The sequence below is a fragment of the Nannobrachium achirus genome, assembly GCF_963921795.1.
Source record: "Nannobrachium achirus genome assembly, chromosome: 23".
NCBI classification, from domain to species: Eukaryota; Metazoa; Chordata; class Actinopteri; order Myctophiformes; family Myctophidae; genus Nannobrachium; species Nannobrachium achirus.
In genome coordinates this window covers 28,672,340-28,692,694 of record NC_137830.1, presented here as the reverse complement: position 1 = coordinate 28,692,694, position 20,355 = coordinate 28,672,340, and the positions used below count along the sequence as shown (strand labels likewise).

General features: G+C 46.3%; 1 protein-coding gene and 1 long non-coding RNA gene across 2 annotated transcripts in view; both read left to right on the top strand.

The window, feature by feature from the left end:
• Positions 1-20,355, top strand: part of lrmp (lymphoid-restricted membrane protein) — a gene marked incomplete at its 5' end in the record, with an annotated part of 69,947 nt that overhangs the window by 22,568 nt on the left and 27,024 nt on the right. The window contains one exon of the mRNA XM_080754305.1: positions 641-760. Coding sequence (XP_080610431.1) covers positions 641-760 — 120 coding nt within the window. The remainder of the gene's footprint in view (positions 1-640; positions 761-20,355) is intronic.
• LOC308309255 lies at positions 781-20,060 on the top strand. Its single transcript, XR_013963322.1, has 3 exons — positions 781-875; positions 14,761-14,807; positions 19,974-20,060. It is a non-coding gene; the product is annotated as an uncharacterized lncRNA (long non-coding RNA).

The window sequence follows — 20,355 nt, the reverse complement described above, 5'->3', positions numbered from 1 at the left end:
ACTCCTTGGCAACTGCCTGCTTGCTATGGCAAAGATGGCCCAATTTGCATATGGGGAACGCATGGTTATTGGTTCGGTTGGAATAAATGGGTAACAATTAATGGCAATTTTGTTAAAATATATAACCTATTTTAAAAAGTAATCATTGGGATGAGGTTATGAATAATAATGACACGTTAATATATTATATGAGAAATATTTGTTTATGGTGGCGGACTATGGCATGGTATTCATGTTCAAATATCTGTTTATTTTTGCGATAGCCTCCTCAGGCCCAGTAAGTGTCATCTAGTAAAGACAGGATCTCAATGGCATAATATATAATAATATTTACTACGTTGTATTCCTGTGTGATAGACTTAACAGACCAACACCTTCTGAGAAGAATTACAACTTTTATAAACGTCAAGTTCAACTTATTAATTTGTGCATCCTGTTCAATTTTAACGGTAAACAGAAATATCAAACATTTCTGCCAACTATGGGTTAAAACCTTGGGTTGGTGAAGTGGTTTTGAGTTACTCAGAGGAATTCTCAGTTCAATCCATCTCGGCTCAGATAACAAGAGTTTATTTTCTCAAACCCCATCATTCTCTCTTGCTTTCTCTCTCTCTCTCTCACTCTGTCTGCTTCCCCCCAGCCTGAAGAAGATTTGGATTGGGATGAGGAGTTTGCCCTCCAAGATTTCCTGAAGAGGGAGTTGGAGGAGAGAAATTGCAGTAGTAGAGTGGATGACAGACGAACCAGCAACAACATCCCTGTGGAGACGACGCAGACACTCAACGAAGGACCAGAGGGGGACAGTCGGACATCAGTGGACACTGGAGGAGAGAGTGGAGCCAGGGAGACCTTCACTCCTCCCTTCACCCATTCTGGTGAGTGGCTGGAGTGGACGCATTAACCCATAACCATGAGGCCGATTCTACAAATGCCTTCTAAATCGGTAGTTCTCACACTTTCAAGATTATTTTTCTTCTTCATAAATAGCAGATGTACAAGCTTGCATGTGTGTATAATATATGTATGTGTATACTTTTTTTCTTTTCTGTTTAAAATGAAGTTAATTTCCAGGACCTACTGTATGTGGGCGTTCTTCAGTGACTGCAGTGCTGTACAAACAGCTGATTGGTCATGTCCAGGTCTGCAGCATCCTACTTAAATCTATTTTAATTCCTGCATTAGTATGCCCATGTCGCTCACAGAAAATAACCCAAAACTATTTGTTCTGCTTGGTGAGTGGTCATACGTCAAGGTATACCGTAGGTTTGAGTCCTTTACGAGAGAACCACTGTAAGTGAACTAGATCTTAGAGAGAGAGAGAGAGAGAGAGAGAGAGAGAGAGAGAGAGAGAGAGAGAGAGAGAGAGAGAGAGAGAGAGAGAGAGAGAGAGAGAGAGAGAGAGAGAGAGAGAGAGAGAGAGAGAGAGAGAGAGAGAGAATGGATTATCCCTGTGTAATCCCTAGAGGCAGAGGGCACTCAGCCACCCTTAAAGCACCCACAGTGTGCCCAGAAACGGGTCCTTGGGAGCAGACCCCTGCCTTCTATGGCTCTGGGCTCCTTTGTGTGAGTGTTGGTGTGTCTCCTCACAACACACAAATACGGCTTCCCCCGCGGTCCTTCTATGGCCAGGTGCAAAACGTAACTTCATCACCCCCCTCCATTCCTCTGCCTGAATGAGTGGCTGGCAGGCTGAGAGACGAGGACATAGACCAAGAATGTGCTCATTAATGATGAGAACTTCCACTGTCTGCTAAATATTCACTACTGTCTCTCCTGCATGGACTGTGGTGCATGTGCTCATGAACTACTACGATGTACATTGCAGAATTTGGACGGATGCCATAACGGTATTTGGGGCGTTTCTGCCTTTATTTATAGTACACAGTGTAGAATTGATGGAAGAAACAGGGAGAGACGGAGAATGACACGCAGCAAAGAGCCATTGGGCGCCCTTAAAAACTCACTCAGTGCCAATGACGTCTGACGTCTTTTTTCTTTTGGCCCTGGGTGCCAATAGACTAGTTTGCAAATCCCGCCCCATTCTGCCCTGTTACTATGATGGGACATTTTCCCTGGGCAGATTGTTTTTATAGTGGCAGTGAATGGGATTTTTTTATGTTTTCATAGCCTCATTACAGCTATATAAAGTACCAAAGGAAAAACATCTAGGTGATATTAATAAAAAGGGAAGACAAAGGTACAGTAGTTACATTGCAAAACAGGGGGTTTCCCCGAAAATATATGTTTTAATGTGTTTAATCCCAGTGGGACAGAATCACTATTGCAGATTCTTTTATAGTGGAAGTGGATGGGATTTTTTTTTTGTTCATAGCCTCATTACAGCTATATAAAGTACCAAAAAAAACACATCTACGTGATATTAATAAAAAGGGAAGAAAAGGGTACAGTAATTACATAGCAAAACAGTAGTTTCCCCCCGGAAATATATGTTTTAATTAGTTTAATCCTCTGGATCAGAGAGAGAATAGAAATAGCAATAGAAAGCGCATTGAATCTTGGGTAGGAAGAGGAGAACTATAATCTGTTCTCCTCACATACACGTAATTCTGCCCATTTAAAATATATGTACCCAATCGTAACTAGTTAGACCATTGATAAGGTCCATGTGAACTAGTTTGTTGAAGCTTATTCATTATGATGAGCGAGATCGCCCCCTACTGCCGCGGCCGTACCAGGCGATTGCCGTGCTCCACACTGCGGACAGTTTTTGAAAGGCTGAAGCAACATTCTCCACTACACAAACTCCACCCCCGATAGCAAAAAGTGAATGTTTTTTCTGGTTGGCCAGTCAGGGAGTCTCAGGGACCAATCAGAAGGCTGACAAAAGGTCTATTGTCTTTTGATCAAAGGCTATAAAAAAGATGGCAAAATGACCTGAGATCAGAGAGATGCTTTTCTCTGTTTGTGTGTTGGCTCCCTCGTTTAGCTGATTGAGAAAATGTGTGTTCATTCTAGTGGATGGACACTTTTTTTGATTCAAACAGCTCTATCTCTGGAACCATTTGTCTAATTGACAAAATTCTTTTTGCCACTGAATCACAACAACTGTGTCTGTTTTATAAAAAAATTGCATTGCATAGTAAAGAAAAACATAGAAAATCCTGGCACATCTACCTTGGAGCCATTTTGGCCCTTGGCATTGTTTGAGTTAATCAAAGTTGGACAAAATGTGGACAAAATATTTTCCCAAATAATATATGACTGACGTCTGACATCATGTCTTATGTTATAGACCACATGAGACAGTATTTCATTCTCACTGCTGTTTCTGCGATGTCACCTAAATTTCCCAAATTTCCCTCTGGGATCAATAAAGGTATCTTACATTATCTTATCTTTTAACACAATTAGTGCCTCTTAATCTGAAGGTTGCTTGGTGCCTCGGTGCCACGCAGTTTCCTCCATAGGCCGCCGCTATTATTTTGAAGGGCTGGAAGGGGGTTGTTTTTGTTTTTTTGGATTATCACTTGACGGCAACGATTACGTCATCTAGTCACATGACAGTGTGGGACAAGAAGAGGAAGATGGCTGCGCCCTGCCTTGTGCCTTGTTTACATTTAGATCTGCTGCAAAATGTCTCAAAATGGCTATTTTGTTTAAATGACGTTTCTTTATGGGCCTCTCCATTGACTTAACATTGAGGAGCTTCACTTCGCGTGCACGCCCAACGTGCGTTGTAAACAAATCGCCGACATTACCGATGCGGGCGGGACCGGAGCGACATTAAGTAAGTAATAATATCTTTACTGTATATACAGTAAGATTCACAGTCCTCACCGTCAACGGCGCCATGGTATTAACCCTTTCAATGACGGTGAGCGCCGTCTACAGCAGCAGAACAGTTAAAGTGGCACTTTGTAAAAAAAAAAGTAATTTTGTCCAATCCGTGTGGTAGAATTTGTATAACTAATACAATACAATATAACTTATAGTACAATTCTATTCTACAACTTCTATTGAGACGTTTAGATTGAAGGTCATGTCAGACACAGGATCTGACACAAATTTTGACCTGATGGTCAAGATTCAATTTATCGGAGGCCCCGGTGGCGCAGTCGGTAGTGCCTCACAGCTAGATGGTCCAGGGTTCGATTCCCGCTGGGGACGTGGGCACTGGGGGCGTGTTCTCTTCTCCGTGTCATCAGTGCCCATACCCTAGGTGGGGTTGGCAAAAGGGCCTTTCTGTGTCGAGTTTGCATGTTCTCCCCGTGTCTCCTAGGGTAGGTACCCACACAAAAAACAAGCAGTAATCCTGGTCTCTAATCACTGCCTCCCCCTGGCCAGCCGGGGCGCCTGATGGAGGGGAAAGGAACTGGTTGGAATAACGCGTTCCTTCCACGCGCTACGTTCAACCAGGGAAACTCCCCCCTGTCATGCATAGAAGGAAGCATGAGGTCAGCCTGTTGCTCTCCCCAGGTTGGCAGAGGGAGTGTAGTGCCCAGGATTACATTAGACAATTGATACCAGGTGAAAAATATTTGTTACAAAGATCTTGGGATAAAAATGTTAAAAAGAAGATTCAATGTATACCCTTAGCAAGCAGCAGGCAGTGTCTATTAGCTCAGTGGTAAAAATGTCAGCATGCATGAGGAAGGTTATAGTGCAGCTTTAATGCAACCTTATGCATACCTCCCAGTGTTAATTAGTCCCCCCAGGAATCCGCGATTCCGCGATCACGGAATTTTTCGCGGAAATCAAAGCCCTCCGCGGATATCAGAGCCTCCCGCGGATATCATAGCAGTCCGCAGAATATTACATTTTACATGTAGTTTTCATCCCGGCCGCTAGATGTCGCGGTCATATAGACAGACAAGGCTCACAGTCTAGCCGGTCGTCGTGCCGGATACGGAAACGGAAATGGCTTTGTTTGCAGTTGCATACATTCATGTGCTATGTCTTGTGTGTGTGGTGACGATACCAGAGCGGATGGTGCTGATTTTTAATGGAACTAGGCACATCGTCTGACTGTTTATATTGACTCACAGTGAGAAAGACGCACATGGAGTAATGGAGCGATTTCTCCGACCTCCGGCTACGAGGCCGGGTCCGAGCCCTCAGAGTAGACAGGGGAATATATTATGCTGAAAGAGCTAAATCATACACAGAATTACGGGAGGAGAATACAGTCCTTGATCACCGCCGCAACTCAACGATCAAAGACCACTTGGCTGCTTTCATCAGAAGAGAAAACAAGCAACACCTGCAGACACTGTCTTAAAAAGACAAAAAAAACATCACAACCACAATCGCCAGCAAAACCGTGGCTGCAGAGGAACGAGAGAAGGTATGCTATCGTTTTAGTAATGTATTCTTGACTTGTGCTCCAGTGGTTTTCAACCAGTGGTCCTTGAGTGTTGTTAACCAAATGGACGCTATATTTAACTATAAATGAAACCCATAAGGGTCCATTTGGTTTAATCATGGGTCCATTTGTTTTCATTTTACACTCTCAAGAGTTAAATTGTTGTTAAAAATCTGCATTCATTAATTTACAATATCCAAAGTCTATACAATTAGAGAATGTAGAAGAGTTGCTATTTTTATCAACGTGTTGCCTGTTTATCTCTTCTATCTATGGCACCAACATCAAATCAATACAGCATAGAATTGTGAACAAAATGTTATCCAACAATAACAAAATATTCTATGTTTTGGGTCTGAGTGAGAGGATAAATGTCATTAAATAATGAATAAATATTGGACCTTGATATGAAAAAGTATGAATTAGTCAAGGTAGATAAATAAATCATTTTAGTTTAGCTCCATTGTATAATCATATAACTGTACTATTTGATCAAAATATGTACAATCAATGTATTGTGTTTTGTATTCTGTTTTGGCAGGCTTTTTGGCAGGCTTGTACATCAGGCTTGTACATCACCACTGTCCAGGTCTGACAGTCCCTTGATGAGAAGTTTCTAATTGCAAAACAGAGAAATGAATGTGGGCCATCCCTGGACATACACAACTGCAAGAGAGGTAAGAGGTTCCCTTTCTTGATGTACCTTGCTCTTTACTGTACTCTGTTCTTGTTTTTATTTTATTTTTTTCATACTTCTTTGTAACTTTGTAAATAACCTTACACTGCTGTGCTGCCTCTGGGCAACTGATTTTCCCCCTTGGGATAATAAAGGTCTCTCTCTTTCTCTCTCTCTCTCTCTCTCTCTCTCTCTCTCTCTCTCTCTCTCTCTCTCTCTCTCTCTCTGATTCAGAAGGACGCTGCATGCTCAACATAATGGTGTCTCCACTCATCAAGGATGAATCTGGTGAAATCCGCAGCTACCTGGTTGACACTGTTTTCTTAGACAAATGCAATCATTCAACAGTGGCAAATGCAGCAGACTCTAAATGACTTTGGAGTGAAACAAGAGGATGTGATTTCTTTTGATACTGACAATGCTGCATATACTGTATGCTTAAGGCCTACAAGTCTGCCCTCAAATCCCTGTTTCCCAATTCCATCCACGTGACATGCCTGGCACATATAAATAAATCTGCCCAAGAGGGACAAAGAGAATATTGATGTTGATTATTTGATAACCACAATGTTTCACAGTGTTTTGGTATTGCAATTCATTTCATAAGTTCATTTCTACTTCATTATTACATAAAAAAAAATATTTGCTTCATAACTGGTCATTTTAAGTAGTTTTTTAATGCCCGCGGAATATTAACTTTCAAGCCGCGGAAATCAAGAATTGCTCTCCGCAGAATCAGGATTGTTCACCGCGGAATCAGAACTTTTTCTCCGCGGATTCCTGGGGGGACTAGTTAATGATAGATGGCTTTGTTTTATATGGTGACAAACATAAAGTGTGTGTACTGTATATACATGGTTTTAGAATAATATTCTGCTTTAGTATTATCGGTTGAAATGTCTAAATAATTGAGTACCTGAGACGAAAAACGAAAGAGTCCATATTTAAACATTTTGAATATAGATTTTTTTTATATTTACCAGACTGTAAACCAAAACTAGAAGTTTGTAATCTGTTAAATTCTTAACTAATTTCCTGCTATCCCCGTCGAAACCGGAGATTTCCCGCTGTACCGCGCTCGCGCTGCCATGCCCGTAGATCCCGGAAATGTAATTACCTTTAATCATTATGAAACGATTAAAAGTATGATCGCAGATTATAGCCGATTCTGACTCTTTAGGCCCGCCTCCTAACTGTATCCGGCCGTATTTCCTGTTTTGACCTGATCTAGGTTTCCATATCCGGTCTGAGGCCGCGTCATAGCTCCGATCCCATAGGTTTCCATTGTAAACAAAGGAAGGAGCTGCACGGCTATAACATGGTATTTTTTCACACGTTTGATTCTTTTACCCGCGTGGCATATGATCTGTGCACATATCGCCTGCTATGTGCGCGACAATTTGGACAATTTGCGACAATAAGGACAATTTGGTAGTTGCCGAGTTCAGGCTATGTTTAAAATGGCAGAGAAAAAGTTAATGCACTCCCCCTTCATTTTGTTAAATTAGATTTTTTACTACCTCATATATTATTAGTAATTATAAGACATAATACGTATGGAAAGTGGAAAAACGTATAGGTTCCGGACGGAACCATGTTTATTTAATACCGGAGGACAAGGTCCCCCTATGGGATAACCAGCGCCATCTGGCGCTGCAACAGAGTAAAACTCATAAGCTCCCGTACGAGAAATATCATTTGTCGGTAGGGCTGTCAATCACAAACGAGGGCACCGCCCCCGAGTGTATATAAGCCCTGCGGGCTATCATAACTTCCTCTAAAGCCGCACCTCTGCGCCCGCAACTAGCGAACCGAGGGGCTTTATTCGGGGGACCTTGTCCTCCGGTATTAAATAAACATGGTTCCGTCCGGAACCTATACGTTTATTGTCATACCTCCAGACAAGGTCCCCCTATGGGACTCATATACTCCCCGAGAAGCCATGAACCGACAAGACTGTCGTGCACACCGACCACACCCAGAAGGAGGTCCCGTCAACCGACGTGACCCCTTTCAGGACTGATCCGACCCAGACCCACAGGGCCTGGGCGTGTTCAGACAGAAAAAAGACCCTGACAGACCGAGGCCTGCCTTATGCACTAAGGGCAGACACAGGTCCACCTTATAAAATTGCAATAAAATAAGGGAAAAACTCAGGGTCCCCCCCCACGTATCCTAGAGACAGCAGCATGCTATCTCCGGAAGGGGAGAGAGAGCCGCCCCACTACGTAGTAGGAAAGGCAGCAGCACCCAGAACCGTATGCGCCATAGCAGAAGGCGCAACGTCCAGGTGATAGTAGGTCGCAAAGGTGGACGGCGAAGACCAATTCGCCGCTGCACAAATCTCCTCAATGGAGACACCTTTGGACAAAGCCCAAGAGGTAGACACACCCCTAGTACTGTGGGCCTTAAGTGCTTCCGGCACTTCAGACCCAGACCGGGTGTAAGCCAACCTAATTGCATCCACAAGCCATCTCGACAGAGTGGGCTTGGACACCGCTTTCCGTTGACGGGCATTCATGACCACGAAAAGCTGAGAAGTAGACCTGCTGTCCACCGTCCTATCACAGTAGGCCTTCAGGGCCCTAACTGGACAAAGACAATGAAGACGCCTATCCTCCTCTGATGCAAACGGAGGAGGATGGAAAGCCGTCAAAACAACAGGTTCCTTCGGGACCACCCGGTTCTTAGGAATAAAACTCAAATGAGGTTTAAGAAGAACCTTGGAGTCATTATTGAGAAACCTCATACAATCAGGGCTCACAGAGAGCGCACGAAGGTCGCTCACACGCTTAGCCGTAGACAAGGCAAGCAAAAGAGCTGTTTTGAAACTTAAATGTTTCAAAGAGGTCCTCCCAATCGGTTCAAAGGGTGCCTTGCAAAGGCCCTCAAGAACCACTTGTAGATCCCAAACAGGAAACAAGGCTCTGGTCACAGGTCTCAAATGGTCAACACCATGCATGAACTGGACCACCTCAGGGATTTTAGAAAGGCCTTTACCTGCCACCCCCAGGTGGCAGGCATCAATAGCCGCTAAATAACCCCTCAGTGTAGAGAACGCCAGACCAAGGTCCAGGCGGTCCTGCAGGAAATCTAACACCCTCTGGGCCGAAGCTATATGAGCCACCACAGGTGGCTCCTGTAGCTCACACCAGTCCAAAAAGGCATTCCACCTTCCATCATACACAGCCCTAGTAGAGGGGGCTCTAGCACTCTGAATAGTGGCTACAACCGTCGGTGAGAAGCCTGCTGCGAGCAGGTTCTCCCTCTCACGGGCCAAACCCACAGGTCTAGGCCCCGTGGGTCTGGATGGAAGATCTCGTCCCCTGCCTGGCGCAGCAGATCCCTGTGCAAGGGAAGCCGCCAAGGGGGTCGAGAGAGCAGTGGGGTGATCAGAGACCTCCACACTCCCCTGGATGGTGTCACCAGAAGAACCTCCTGGTTGGAACATCTGATCCTCTCCAGAGTGGGAAGGATCAGTTCCAGGGGTGGAAACGCGTAGAGAAGACCTTGTGGCCATTCGTAAGCAAACGCGTCCATCCCCAGAGGAGAAGGTCCCCTCACTGAGAAGTAAAGGGGACACTTTGCGTTCTCCTGGGAGGCAAAGAGATCGACTCGAGGTCGACCGAACCTGGAGAAAATCTGCCTCACCACCGCAGGGTGGAGAGACCAATCCTCGTAACGAGGCTCCCCCCTGGACAACAGATCGGCGCCGCCGTTCTGAAGGCCCGGGACATGGGAGGCTCTGATGGACCTCAACCGAGGCAAGCACCAGAGGGTCATCTCGCGCGCCAGCTGATCCAGCGTACGCGAGGAGAGGCCGCCCTGTTTGTTGAGATAATACAGGGCCGCCGTGTTGTCCGTCCTGACCAGGACATGGCAACCCCGGAGAAATGGTTCGAAATGCTTGAGCGCCAAGTAGATCGCCATTAACTCCAGATAGTTGATGTGGTACTCCAACATGGCCTGGGTCCACAGGCCCCTGGCTGAGCGCCCCTCGTGGGTGGCGCCCCACCCTGAGCGGCTGGCGTCTGTGGTGATCACCTTGCGTGACACCACTTCGCCCATGGAAACCCCACTTGTCAACAACGCCTGGTCCCTCCATGGGACCAGAGCGTCCATGCAGACCTGGCTGACTGTCACCTTCCTGTACCCTTGCAGGGAAGGAATCCTGAGCGCCAGTGACCACCGCTGGAAAGGTCTCATATAAAACCTGCCCAGACGCAGAAGTTGCACCGCTGACGCCATCAGCCCAGTCAACTTCATGCACTCCTTGTACCTGACCACCTGGTTCAGTCGGAAGGAGCCGAGACAAGTCAGAAACCTGTCCACCCTCTCCGGGGAGAGGCGAGCGGACATGGTGGCCGAGTCCAGAGATATTCCTATAAAGGAAATCTGCTGGGAGGGTGACAACATGCTTTTGCCAAAATTGACGTTGAAACCCAAGGCCTTCAGGTGTGACAACACCAGATTGGTATGGCGCGCCGCTTCTGAGCAGGAGGCGGCGGAAATCATCCAATCGTCTATGTAGTTCGCCAGCCTGACTCCCTGATGCCTCAGTGGAGCAATGGCTGCCTCGGTCACTTTCACGAAAACCCGAGGGCTCAGGGAAAGACCGAAAGGGAGGACCATGTACTCGTACAGGCGCCCCTCGAAGGCGAACCGCAGGAACTTCCTGTGTGGGGGATAAATGAGGATGTGCTGATAAGCGTCCTTCAGATCCACTGAACAGTGGAAATCCCCCTGTCTCACTGATTTCATCAGTGACTCTGACGTCAGCATCCTGAATTTGAACTTTTTCAAGTGCTTGTTCAGAGCACGTAAGTCCATAATCGGACGCAGCCCCCCTCCTTTTTTCTGAACCAGAAAATAACGGCTCCAGAAGCCTAAACGGCTCTGGTCGCGTGATAACTCCACTATAGCGCCCTTGCGCAATAGTGAGCTTATCTCCTCCCTCAAGGCATCCGCCTTCAAGCCGCGGGCTCGAGTATAAATAACCTTGCTGGATAGGGAGGGTTTTTTCGCGAACTGTAGTCTGTAACCCCGTGTCACCGTCCGAAACACCCAGTGATTCGGATTGCAACGCTTCCATTGCTCTGCACACTGTGCTAACGTGTTGCTGAGCAACGGAGAAGCCTTGGGGTTGTACCGCCTGAGCGGAACTACTGGGCCGGGAGGGAGAGGTTCCGTATCCGGGCACGTATCCGTATCTGCTAGACGCCGGGCCGGAAGGCGCGGAGACACCGGCGGAAAGAGCGTTTCCGTTTCCGGTACGCTTATTTCCGTATCCGGTGGGAGACGAACACGTGACCTCCAAGAAGCCTCGCTTGTTAATAATACAGGCGATACATAACGTGGAGCCCGGGGGACAGGGTTCATCGCATAAGTAACATAATCCCCGGCTCGGGGAATTGTATTTACGTTTATAACCTGTGCTAAGGCCTTTATATGCTTCCTTGCGGGAAGACGAGGCCGACCCTGGGTGATATGTGTTGGCTTCTTCCCTGACGCTAAGACCAAACTCCTGTCCTGAACTAGAGTCGGCATAACGGTGCCGCTCGGTGGAGACAGAGGGGTATTGCACACTAGTGAGACCATACCCTTGTGAATAGGAATTAGCTTGTCTGGGAACATTTTGCAAAGAGAAATATTCTGCTTGTAACCTGTCTGCGTGACTGGAGGAAGCGATATTTTCTGAGTGGAAAGAAATTCCAGCCTGGACTTCTCTACACTGGTTAAATTCATGCAAAATGGGGTCGTCTGTACTAAAGCAGGTGGGTTTGAAATAAACAGGCATTGTTTTATCAACACACTTTTTATTACAGGCACTGGAGGAGAGCACAGAGGAGGAATAAACATTAATTTCTTGGCATAAGAAAAATTGTTCGTATTGTCCAAACGTCTGCGCTTGCAAGGGGGGGTCCCCTGAATTTTCAGGGGGACCCCGCCAGAGTCCAGTGTCACTTTCGCGGCGGCTTCCCACGGGCTTTGTGGGAGCTGGCCGGTATCCCGTGCCTGGGAGGGTGGCGGGATTGAGAGCGGGCCTGAGCCCCCGCTGCAGTGCGAGGGGGTCCCGCGGAGGAAGAAGAGGGGGTCCTAGGGGGATTGTTCTGTTTCCCCTGTTTGGAGGAAGAGCGCCCCCTGTCAGCCTGACCAGGGGCCTTGCTCCGTCCCTGTCTCTTTTCCTTTCTGGGTACCTGGGGGTCCGTCGTGGCCCCCAGGAGCTCCAGAGTGATCTTCTTATCCGCCACCTCCTGGCGGAGAAGCTCCAGTCCACCGCCCATGAGGGAGGAAGGGTGGCCGGGGAGGTCTTGCAGGACCTTCTCGGTCTCCTCTCCGGAACTGCCAGGACACTTTACCTTATCCAGCCACCTGGCACGTTCCGCCTGGATGCAATAATCCATGCCGTGTCCAAGCCACTCGATTGCGTGGACATTCAGGTCCATCAGCATGCGCAGCGACTTGTCCATTTCCTCCACCAACACGTCAGGCACCTCCCGCATCTCGCTGAGGAGGCGCCTGGTGGAGAAAAGCAGCAGCTGGGTGGCGTTCATCGTCCTGGCTGCCAGCGCGGATGCTCTGTAAGAGTTCCTAACCCTGGAAGACTGCTTGTCGTCAAAGGGGATGGCAAACCCAGGAGGCTTCTTACCCACGGCCAGATTGAGGGGAGGGCGGCCTCCAGGACCGGTCCGCTCATGACCTGGCTTGAGGCTCCCTACCAGGGACTGGGCCATCAGCTTGTCCATGGGAGGGCACAAGGGGATTCCCGCCTTCTCTGCGTCGCGGCAATCGACCAGGAAGGGGAGCTTGGGGGGGTCCTTGTGTGTAGTCCAGGTTGAATGCAGGGCCTCTGCAAAGCCTGGGACCAGTGGGAGCTTTTCCATCCGAAGCGGGGGAGAGGAATCCACATCCTGGCCAAGGAGGGGAATCCTAGCCCGTGGTCCGAGTGGCGCGTCTCCGAGTGGCAGCTCCAGGCCACAACGGATGGTGGCACGTTCCAGCACCGAGAGCTCGTCCATGGGGATGGAGTCTGGGTCTTGTGCCGCTGCCCCTCTCGCCCCAGCCGGCATGGAAAGGGGGAGAGAGGCAGAAGGGGCTTGGGAGGACGCGGCGGAGATGGAAGCCTCGGCATGAGGAACCACCCTGGCCGCGCCTCCGCCCTGTCCGGAGGGGAAAGAGGACTCGTCCTCCTCCGAGTACTCACCCTCCGTGTCCACCTCCTCCATGTCGTAGTCCTCTAGCTCCGGTTCGTCTCCGTCGCTAGCATGCCAGGAGACGGGGCTAGGTGGCCGCATAGCCCGTAGCTGGGGGACGGAGAAGGAGAGAGGAATGTCACCGACGACTAGAGGGTGGAATTCTTTGGGGGGGACGGTCCAGGTTGCAGCTGGCGGAGGAGCAACGTGGGCGGTCTTGCATGTTCTCTTCTTGGGCACGGCACCAGTCGAGCCCGTCGGAGAAACAGCAGTGGAAACAGGGGCCGCAGACCCGCTAGCAACGGGGCTACCGAAGCTAGCTGAGGGCGAGGCCGCTGGAGGCCTAACCACGTGGCGAGAAGCAGCGCTGTGGCGTGCAGCGCTGTCCGGCACACGAGGAGAGGTGTCTGGGAGGGATCCGGCGGAGACCGTGGTGTGAAGGCCGTAACCAGCGCCAGCGATCTCACAGCGGGCCTCGAGGGCTGGAACATCATACTGGAGGCAGTCAGTACAGTTCACCCCCATGGCCGGGGCCGGAGGGGACAGAGAGGCCAAGGCGTGTCCTACCCCCATGCAGACAATGCAGAACGGATGAGTATCTTCATTGGCGATGAGGCCTTTGCAGCTGGGAAGGCCGCACTTCTTCGGTACCCTAGCTAGCAGGTTGCTAACTGTGGGCCGACGAGCTGCCATCGTGAGCTAACCGAAGCTAAGCGAAGCTAAGCTAAGGCAGGGAGACACGTGGCAGAACGTACAGAGAAGAAGTAAAGACTCAAAGTGAAGAAAAAGACCAAACTGTTAGGAAGAATAGAAGTAGAAACGTACAGGAGAATAATCTATAAAGGCCAGTGGCCGACTTCCTAGTCAACGCTTAGGCTAAACTTTACAGAAAATTATACTTATATGGCTGAGTTCGCGACACTCTAGTTGCAGGTAAGCAGAGGTGCGGAAGAGGAAGTTATGATAGCCCGCAGGGCTTATATACACTCGGGGGCGGTGCCCTCGTTTGTGATTGACAGCCCTACCGACAAATGATATTTCTCGTACGGGAGCTTATGAGTTTTACTCTGTTGCAGCGCCAGATGGCGCTGGTTATCCCATAGGGGGACCTTGTCTGGAGGTATGACAATAAACAGTATATCTCCAACAGTTTGTGGAACGACAGTATAAGTCTGTACAAGCAATATTCAGCAAACATTAAAACAGACAATTGAACAAAATGAGGGGGGAGTGCATTAACAATTTAACAGATTAAAAATGACCAGTGTGTGGTTTACAGTCTGCGAGTCTGGTAAAAAAATATCTATATTTAAAACAAAATATATATATATATATATATATATATATTTATGGACTTAGACTGTTATTCGTCTCAGGTTCTTAATTTTCTATTTCGTCAAATCTTTCAGTGCACCTTTTGTACTGTAGGTACAGTAGCTGCAATGGCAATATAGGAAATTAATTGTATAAGGAGCTACTCTTTCACTTATACCTACTCCAAGTCTAAAAGTCCTATCTTTTTCTCCATCTGACTCCTTCTTGGTCATGTCTCCGTTTCTCTCACACAGACTCTGCAGCCTGCCCTGATCCTGAGGTGAACTGTGAACCTGCACAGGTAAATCATTCCAGCAATTACTTAATCACCCTTTTCACAAAGTTGAGCCCGATGAGAAATCCCAAGCCAAGAACAAGTTCATTCTTCTGCACTCTGTCCTCATATGGATATAAGCAGCCATGGGACTTGGCTTTGGACTTGGATTGGATTCCTCATGCGGATGTTCTGGTCTTTGTGAAAATAACAGCTTTCATTGTCTGTAGAAAAGACGTGTAGAAGAGATTGATTCCAGAGAGAGAATTCCACTATTTAGTAGATGTTACCGTGACCAAATCGTGGCTCGTTTAACTTTCGACTATCTCTGTTTTGTGTGCATTTATTTGATTCAATGTTTTAATTAGATGATAAACCCCTTAACACTTTGGATGCCCTTGATTAAACAACGATTTAATTGCCAAGTGCCCAATATCTTCCTGATCACGTTCTATCCTGTTGCATTCTGAGAATTGGAGTGTTTCTTTTCAGCCACGGCTGCCACATACAGTAAGATACAGTTTAATATAAAAACCTATCAAACGTGTCATGGGCACTGGGAGACATTAACGAGTTTGACGTGTGGGTGCATCGTGGGCTTCAAATGAGTTGGGCTAATTATTCCAGTCTGATGGTGCTTTCCCCCCCATTTCAATTTAGGATTCTAGGCACAAAAAAGGTTGTTGAGTGTGCAGTTAAAAGATAAAGTAAATACAGTTCAAAACAAAAAGCAACTAATGAAAATGTCCCGTATAGTGAGGTAGAGTAATGTGTGTGCTTGTGGGTTTGATAAGGAGACACTTTGAATGTGTGTTAGTCTCTGACTGTTGCCGATCTTCATTAATACTCTTGTACTACATACTTTTGTTAAGCAAAATCAGCAATCAATAATTTAAGTAGGTGGTTATTAAAATATGTGTTAATGGATTTAACTGTTGCACAAACGTGGGTAGCATCTTGAAGCTCTTAAGGTTTTCTCTCCCTAAAGGGATGCAGTAAATCACAGATGCCCAGCTTGCATATCTCGATTATTATGCTTTTAGCCCACACATGATTAATGGATATCTTGCAACAAGTGGGAGATCAGTTGCGTCTGTAAACATCGCCTGTAAGCCATGCTTTCCTAAAATAAAACCTGCTGCAAAACCACTGCAACCTTGGAACTCTTGAGAGTGATATTTTTAAACATGGAATGCAAGAACCACATACTTTAGGGCAATATGTATTGGGTTATATAGAAAAAAATGTGATTCCCTAGTATAAATAACCTCCGGGAATGGATCTCGGAAAAACCTTCCTACTTACTACCCAAAGCAGGAAAAAGCTTTCCACTACCTAAAGCAGTCAGTCAAGATCATTGCAGGGGTAGACATTAAGGGAAATTTACTACTGGCCCTCAGGGCCAGTGGATTTTGATGATCACTGGCCCTGACACGTGTGTGCATGCAAAACTTGCGTCCTCGTTCATCCTCGATACCAGCGTCTTTTTTTGTTGTTGTTATGAATTGAGTACATAGGACCCCAATGCCAAACAAGCCATTGAGCTTTCTGTGGTTTAAATCCTTTCAGTAGAAGTTGTATCAGTGAACTGTACTGTCCTGTCCCTTTTGCCATTCAAAATATCATCCCCCTTTAAAAATAGGCTTACTCCTAACACCAGCTGTAGTCTGTTTAACTGGTGAGGGCCCGAGCCCAGATTGACAGCTGTCTGTCTGCCTTCCCAGGATATCCTAATTTGGGGTTAATTAGCCTAGGATCAAGGCTATCAAAGCTGTATTTTATAGATGATATAAAAATGTAAATAAAATACATCTATGATATTCTTGATCCAAGGCTAAGGTTTTATGCTGGCATAATTGCATCATATTTATAAACTGTGTATACATTCCTGCTCCAGCTAGTCAGTTATACAGAAGATAGGACAGCAATTATATTAGTTATTTCTTTTGATTTTTTTGATTGGGAATTTGATTTCCCAATGCGTGATCAATTGCAATTATATCTCTGCTGGGGCTGGAAGAGGACATAAAATGTTGTAGCTTTAAGCAAACTCAACTTCAACATACCAGTGAGGCATTGGATCAAACTCCTCAGTGAGACTGGTGTTCCCAGCACCAAAATCGGTAATTCAGAACACAATGTTTCAATCACTGTGCAGGATGCAGGACTGATATTTAATAGTTTAGTGGAATTTATCTCTACACTTCCTGTGTAGAATCAGGAAGCTGTCATAGTGTCAGGAAGACCTCTGTCCCCTTGGGCCACACCCCTGCAAGTGGACAACAGGACGCAGATGCGTTTAACCCAGAATACCTAACTGATTATTTTCCTTCCTTGCTTGCTACATTTCTGTTTGTCTATATTTGAATCCCTATTGAGTATTGATTTTAAGTCAGCGTCACAAGTATTTTGGACAGCGCCTTCGTAATCGTATTTTGAAAGAGTTGGAAAAAATTACTTATGAGGGACAAATGTAGCCAACCTCTATTTAGATGTTCAATCTCAATAGACCCTTCGCTAAATCCCGGCCCCGATAGAGATCTTCCAGTGCCAGGCAGCTTAGCAACCATTGCTAAGCTGCTATCTGGTTAGATAAGCCATGGGCAGTGGGCACATGTCTTTCAAGTCAACAGTCATAAACTAGCCTTAATGGAAGATAATTGGCAATATTAACAAAAGTATTAATATAATAACACTATGGTGAAACTGTGCTGCTGGTGGACCTGCATAAGTCATTTTAGGTATCCAAGGGTGGTGGAGGGGGCATTTTTCATCAATTTTCATAAATTTTTCATCAATTTCCCCTAACTGAAATCTGCACCAGGTGCAAGGTTTCACTTGTGAAGCCAATGCCGAAGCAATGAAAAGACTGCTCTTCTCATTAATGGCCCAGCAGCTGCTGTTAGTTCCCCTCCTCCGACTGCTAAAGAAATGTCATTCCCTTAAGTAAATTAACTTGACTTGACTTTACACTTGGTTTTATTACCTTTAATAAACCTTTTCATAAAGACTTTTCAATCGCTAGATCACACAGCATGATATGTTTTTTGTTTTTTTTGTAGCAGGGTATGCGATTTTCGGGGCTTGAAGACCCACCCGTTTAACACCAATAGCACACTGGTTGTGGTTGCACTCGCAGCCATTTTTCCCTGAAGGCTTCGAAAAGGGGGCTGTAGAAACCAATGTGTCACGCTCCCTTCATCCATATTTCTTTACAGTCTGATCTGCACTGTAGTACCACTCAGTGATGCTGAGTGGTACTTTATTAATCCCAGAGGTGAAATTAAGGTGTTACAGCAGCTCTCTTAGAGACATCTATAAAACACCTCTAAAATAGGCACCTAAGCATAGTCAAACAACAATATTAAAATATGACAGACTAAACACTACTAAGAGTCCAATGGCTTGAAACATCCCCCATCATAATGAGCCTGATAAGCCAACCAGATGAGCTGTAGAGTCTGTGGGCAGAAAATATCTCCTATAGCGCGCCTTCTCGCAACTGCTGAAGGAGCTTTTCTGCTTTCCCACAGTGTCGTGTAGGGTGTGAGAGGGATTGTCCATGATGGAGTCAAGTCTCCATCCTGCTTTTGGCCACCACCTCCACAGTATCTAAGGTGGCACCGAGGACGGAACCAGCTTTCCTATTCAGCCTCATGCTGTCGCCCTCCTTGATACTACCTCCCAACATACCACCGCATACAGCACTGACCACTGATTGGTAGAATATGTTTAGCAGAGTCCTACACACACCAAAGGAGCTGAGCCTCCTCAAGATGTAAAGGTGTCTCTGGCCCCTCTTGTACAGCACATCTGTGTTCCCAGTCCCAGCCCAGTTTATTGTCCAATTGCACATAGAAAGAGAGAGATGGAGAGAGGGGGAGAGAGAGAGAGAGACACACACACACACACACATACACACACGCCTCCCCTACATCTCTTCATCGGATTATTTGCCTACCAAATAGTTGTTCACATATTTGCTCCTGTCATCACTCGCAGCTGCAGGCAGCAGCTGTGGCCTTCACTTCCTTATATAGAACAACAGTGATGACTAATGCCATACCGTGGTAATCGGTGAAAAGATTTACTGTTGAAGGGAGGGTGAGGGAACACTCACATAAAAACGCCTAGTTTTCTATTAATATCTGATATAAATCTCTGTTAAATAACGTCTTTTAGCGGACAACCGCAGTATGAAAGGAAACATTTTTTGTTTCCTGCTGTCAGACCTGGGAGAGTTTAGTTCAAAGAGGAGGAAGCGACAAACAAAATATCCCTGATGTTTTGGTGCTGGCCATCGTTCTTAAGCTAGAATTTCCTCACTGTGATTTTAATTGTTTTGGTTCTTATTGTTACTTAAGCGACATGATGGAGCCTTTTCAAGGGCAGTGTTTTTTTGTTTTGTTTTTTGCAGATTCCTGAAAAGGGGACCGTACCTATGTTCCCCAGGTTCTATGTTCCCCACTTACCACCTAACCTTAACCCTAACCTCAATAAAACTAACGCTGGTGAATGCTAACCTGCCGACGCTGGTGAATGGTAACCTGGTGAAACGCTAACCTGCCGACGCTGGTGAATGTTAACCTGGTGAAACGCTAACCTGCCGACGCTGGTTAATGCTAACCTGGTGAATGTTAACCTGTGGGGAACATAGAACCTGGGGAACATCTGGAGGACCCACCTGAGAAGCTGTCTTAAGTTACCACATTTCCTATCTATACACATTAATATCCTGAGTGATGATTTAAACATTTGTAACTATTCCCTTATGGGTCGATTTGGTTACATTTGTACGCCCTCAGAGTATACACATTTCATTTGATTTGAAAATACTGTGATGATGCAAGAAGCTCCCTGTTCATTATATCTTGCGACCCGTCTTCTGTGATGTTTTCTCAATGGGGGAAAAGGATTTGTTTCAATAGAATGGATGTGTTCTTGCTGTTTGTCCAGTTTGGTTTAAATGCACTGTTAATTTCATCTCAACACAAAGTTTCTTTAGTGAATATCACTGTGTGTGTGTGTGTGTGTGTGTGTGTGTGTGTGTGTGTGTGTGTGTGTGTGTGTGTGTGTGTGTGTGTGTGTGTGTGTGTGTGTGTGTGTGTGTGTGTGTGTGTGTGTGTGTGTGTGTGTGTGTGTGTGTGTGTGTGTGTGTGTGTGTGTGTGTGTGTGTGTGTGTGTGTGTTGCAGGAAGAGGCAGAGGTGCTATTGAACACCCACTCACATTCTGTCAGCCAAGAGACGGATGCGCTTCTGAAACCCACCCACTCAAACAGCAACGGTAAGACCTCCACAGCTCTATCCCTCTCTGTTCTCTCTGTCACTCTTTTATCTCAAAGGTTCTTCTCTGTCTCATGCACTTGTGGTCAACTCTAGTTACCTAAAAGCATGTTCTGCTTGACTGAATCATAATTTAACATTTGAATTAACCATTTACTGGTGCATAGTTAATTTTAATATAGGCACATCATGTGCTATCTGGTTTGTACTATTGCACCTTTTACAGACTAGAGGTTCGATCGGGGCCCTTACCTCAGTTTGGGCTTTCCTTGTCCCTTTTATGCCCATATAT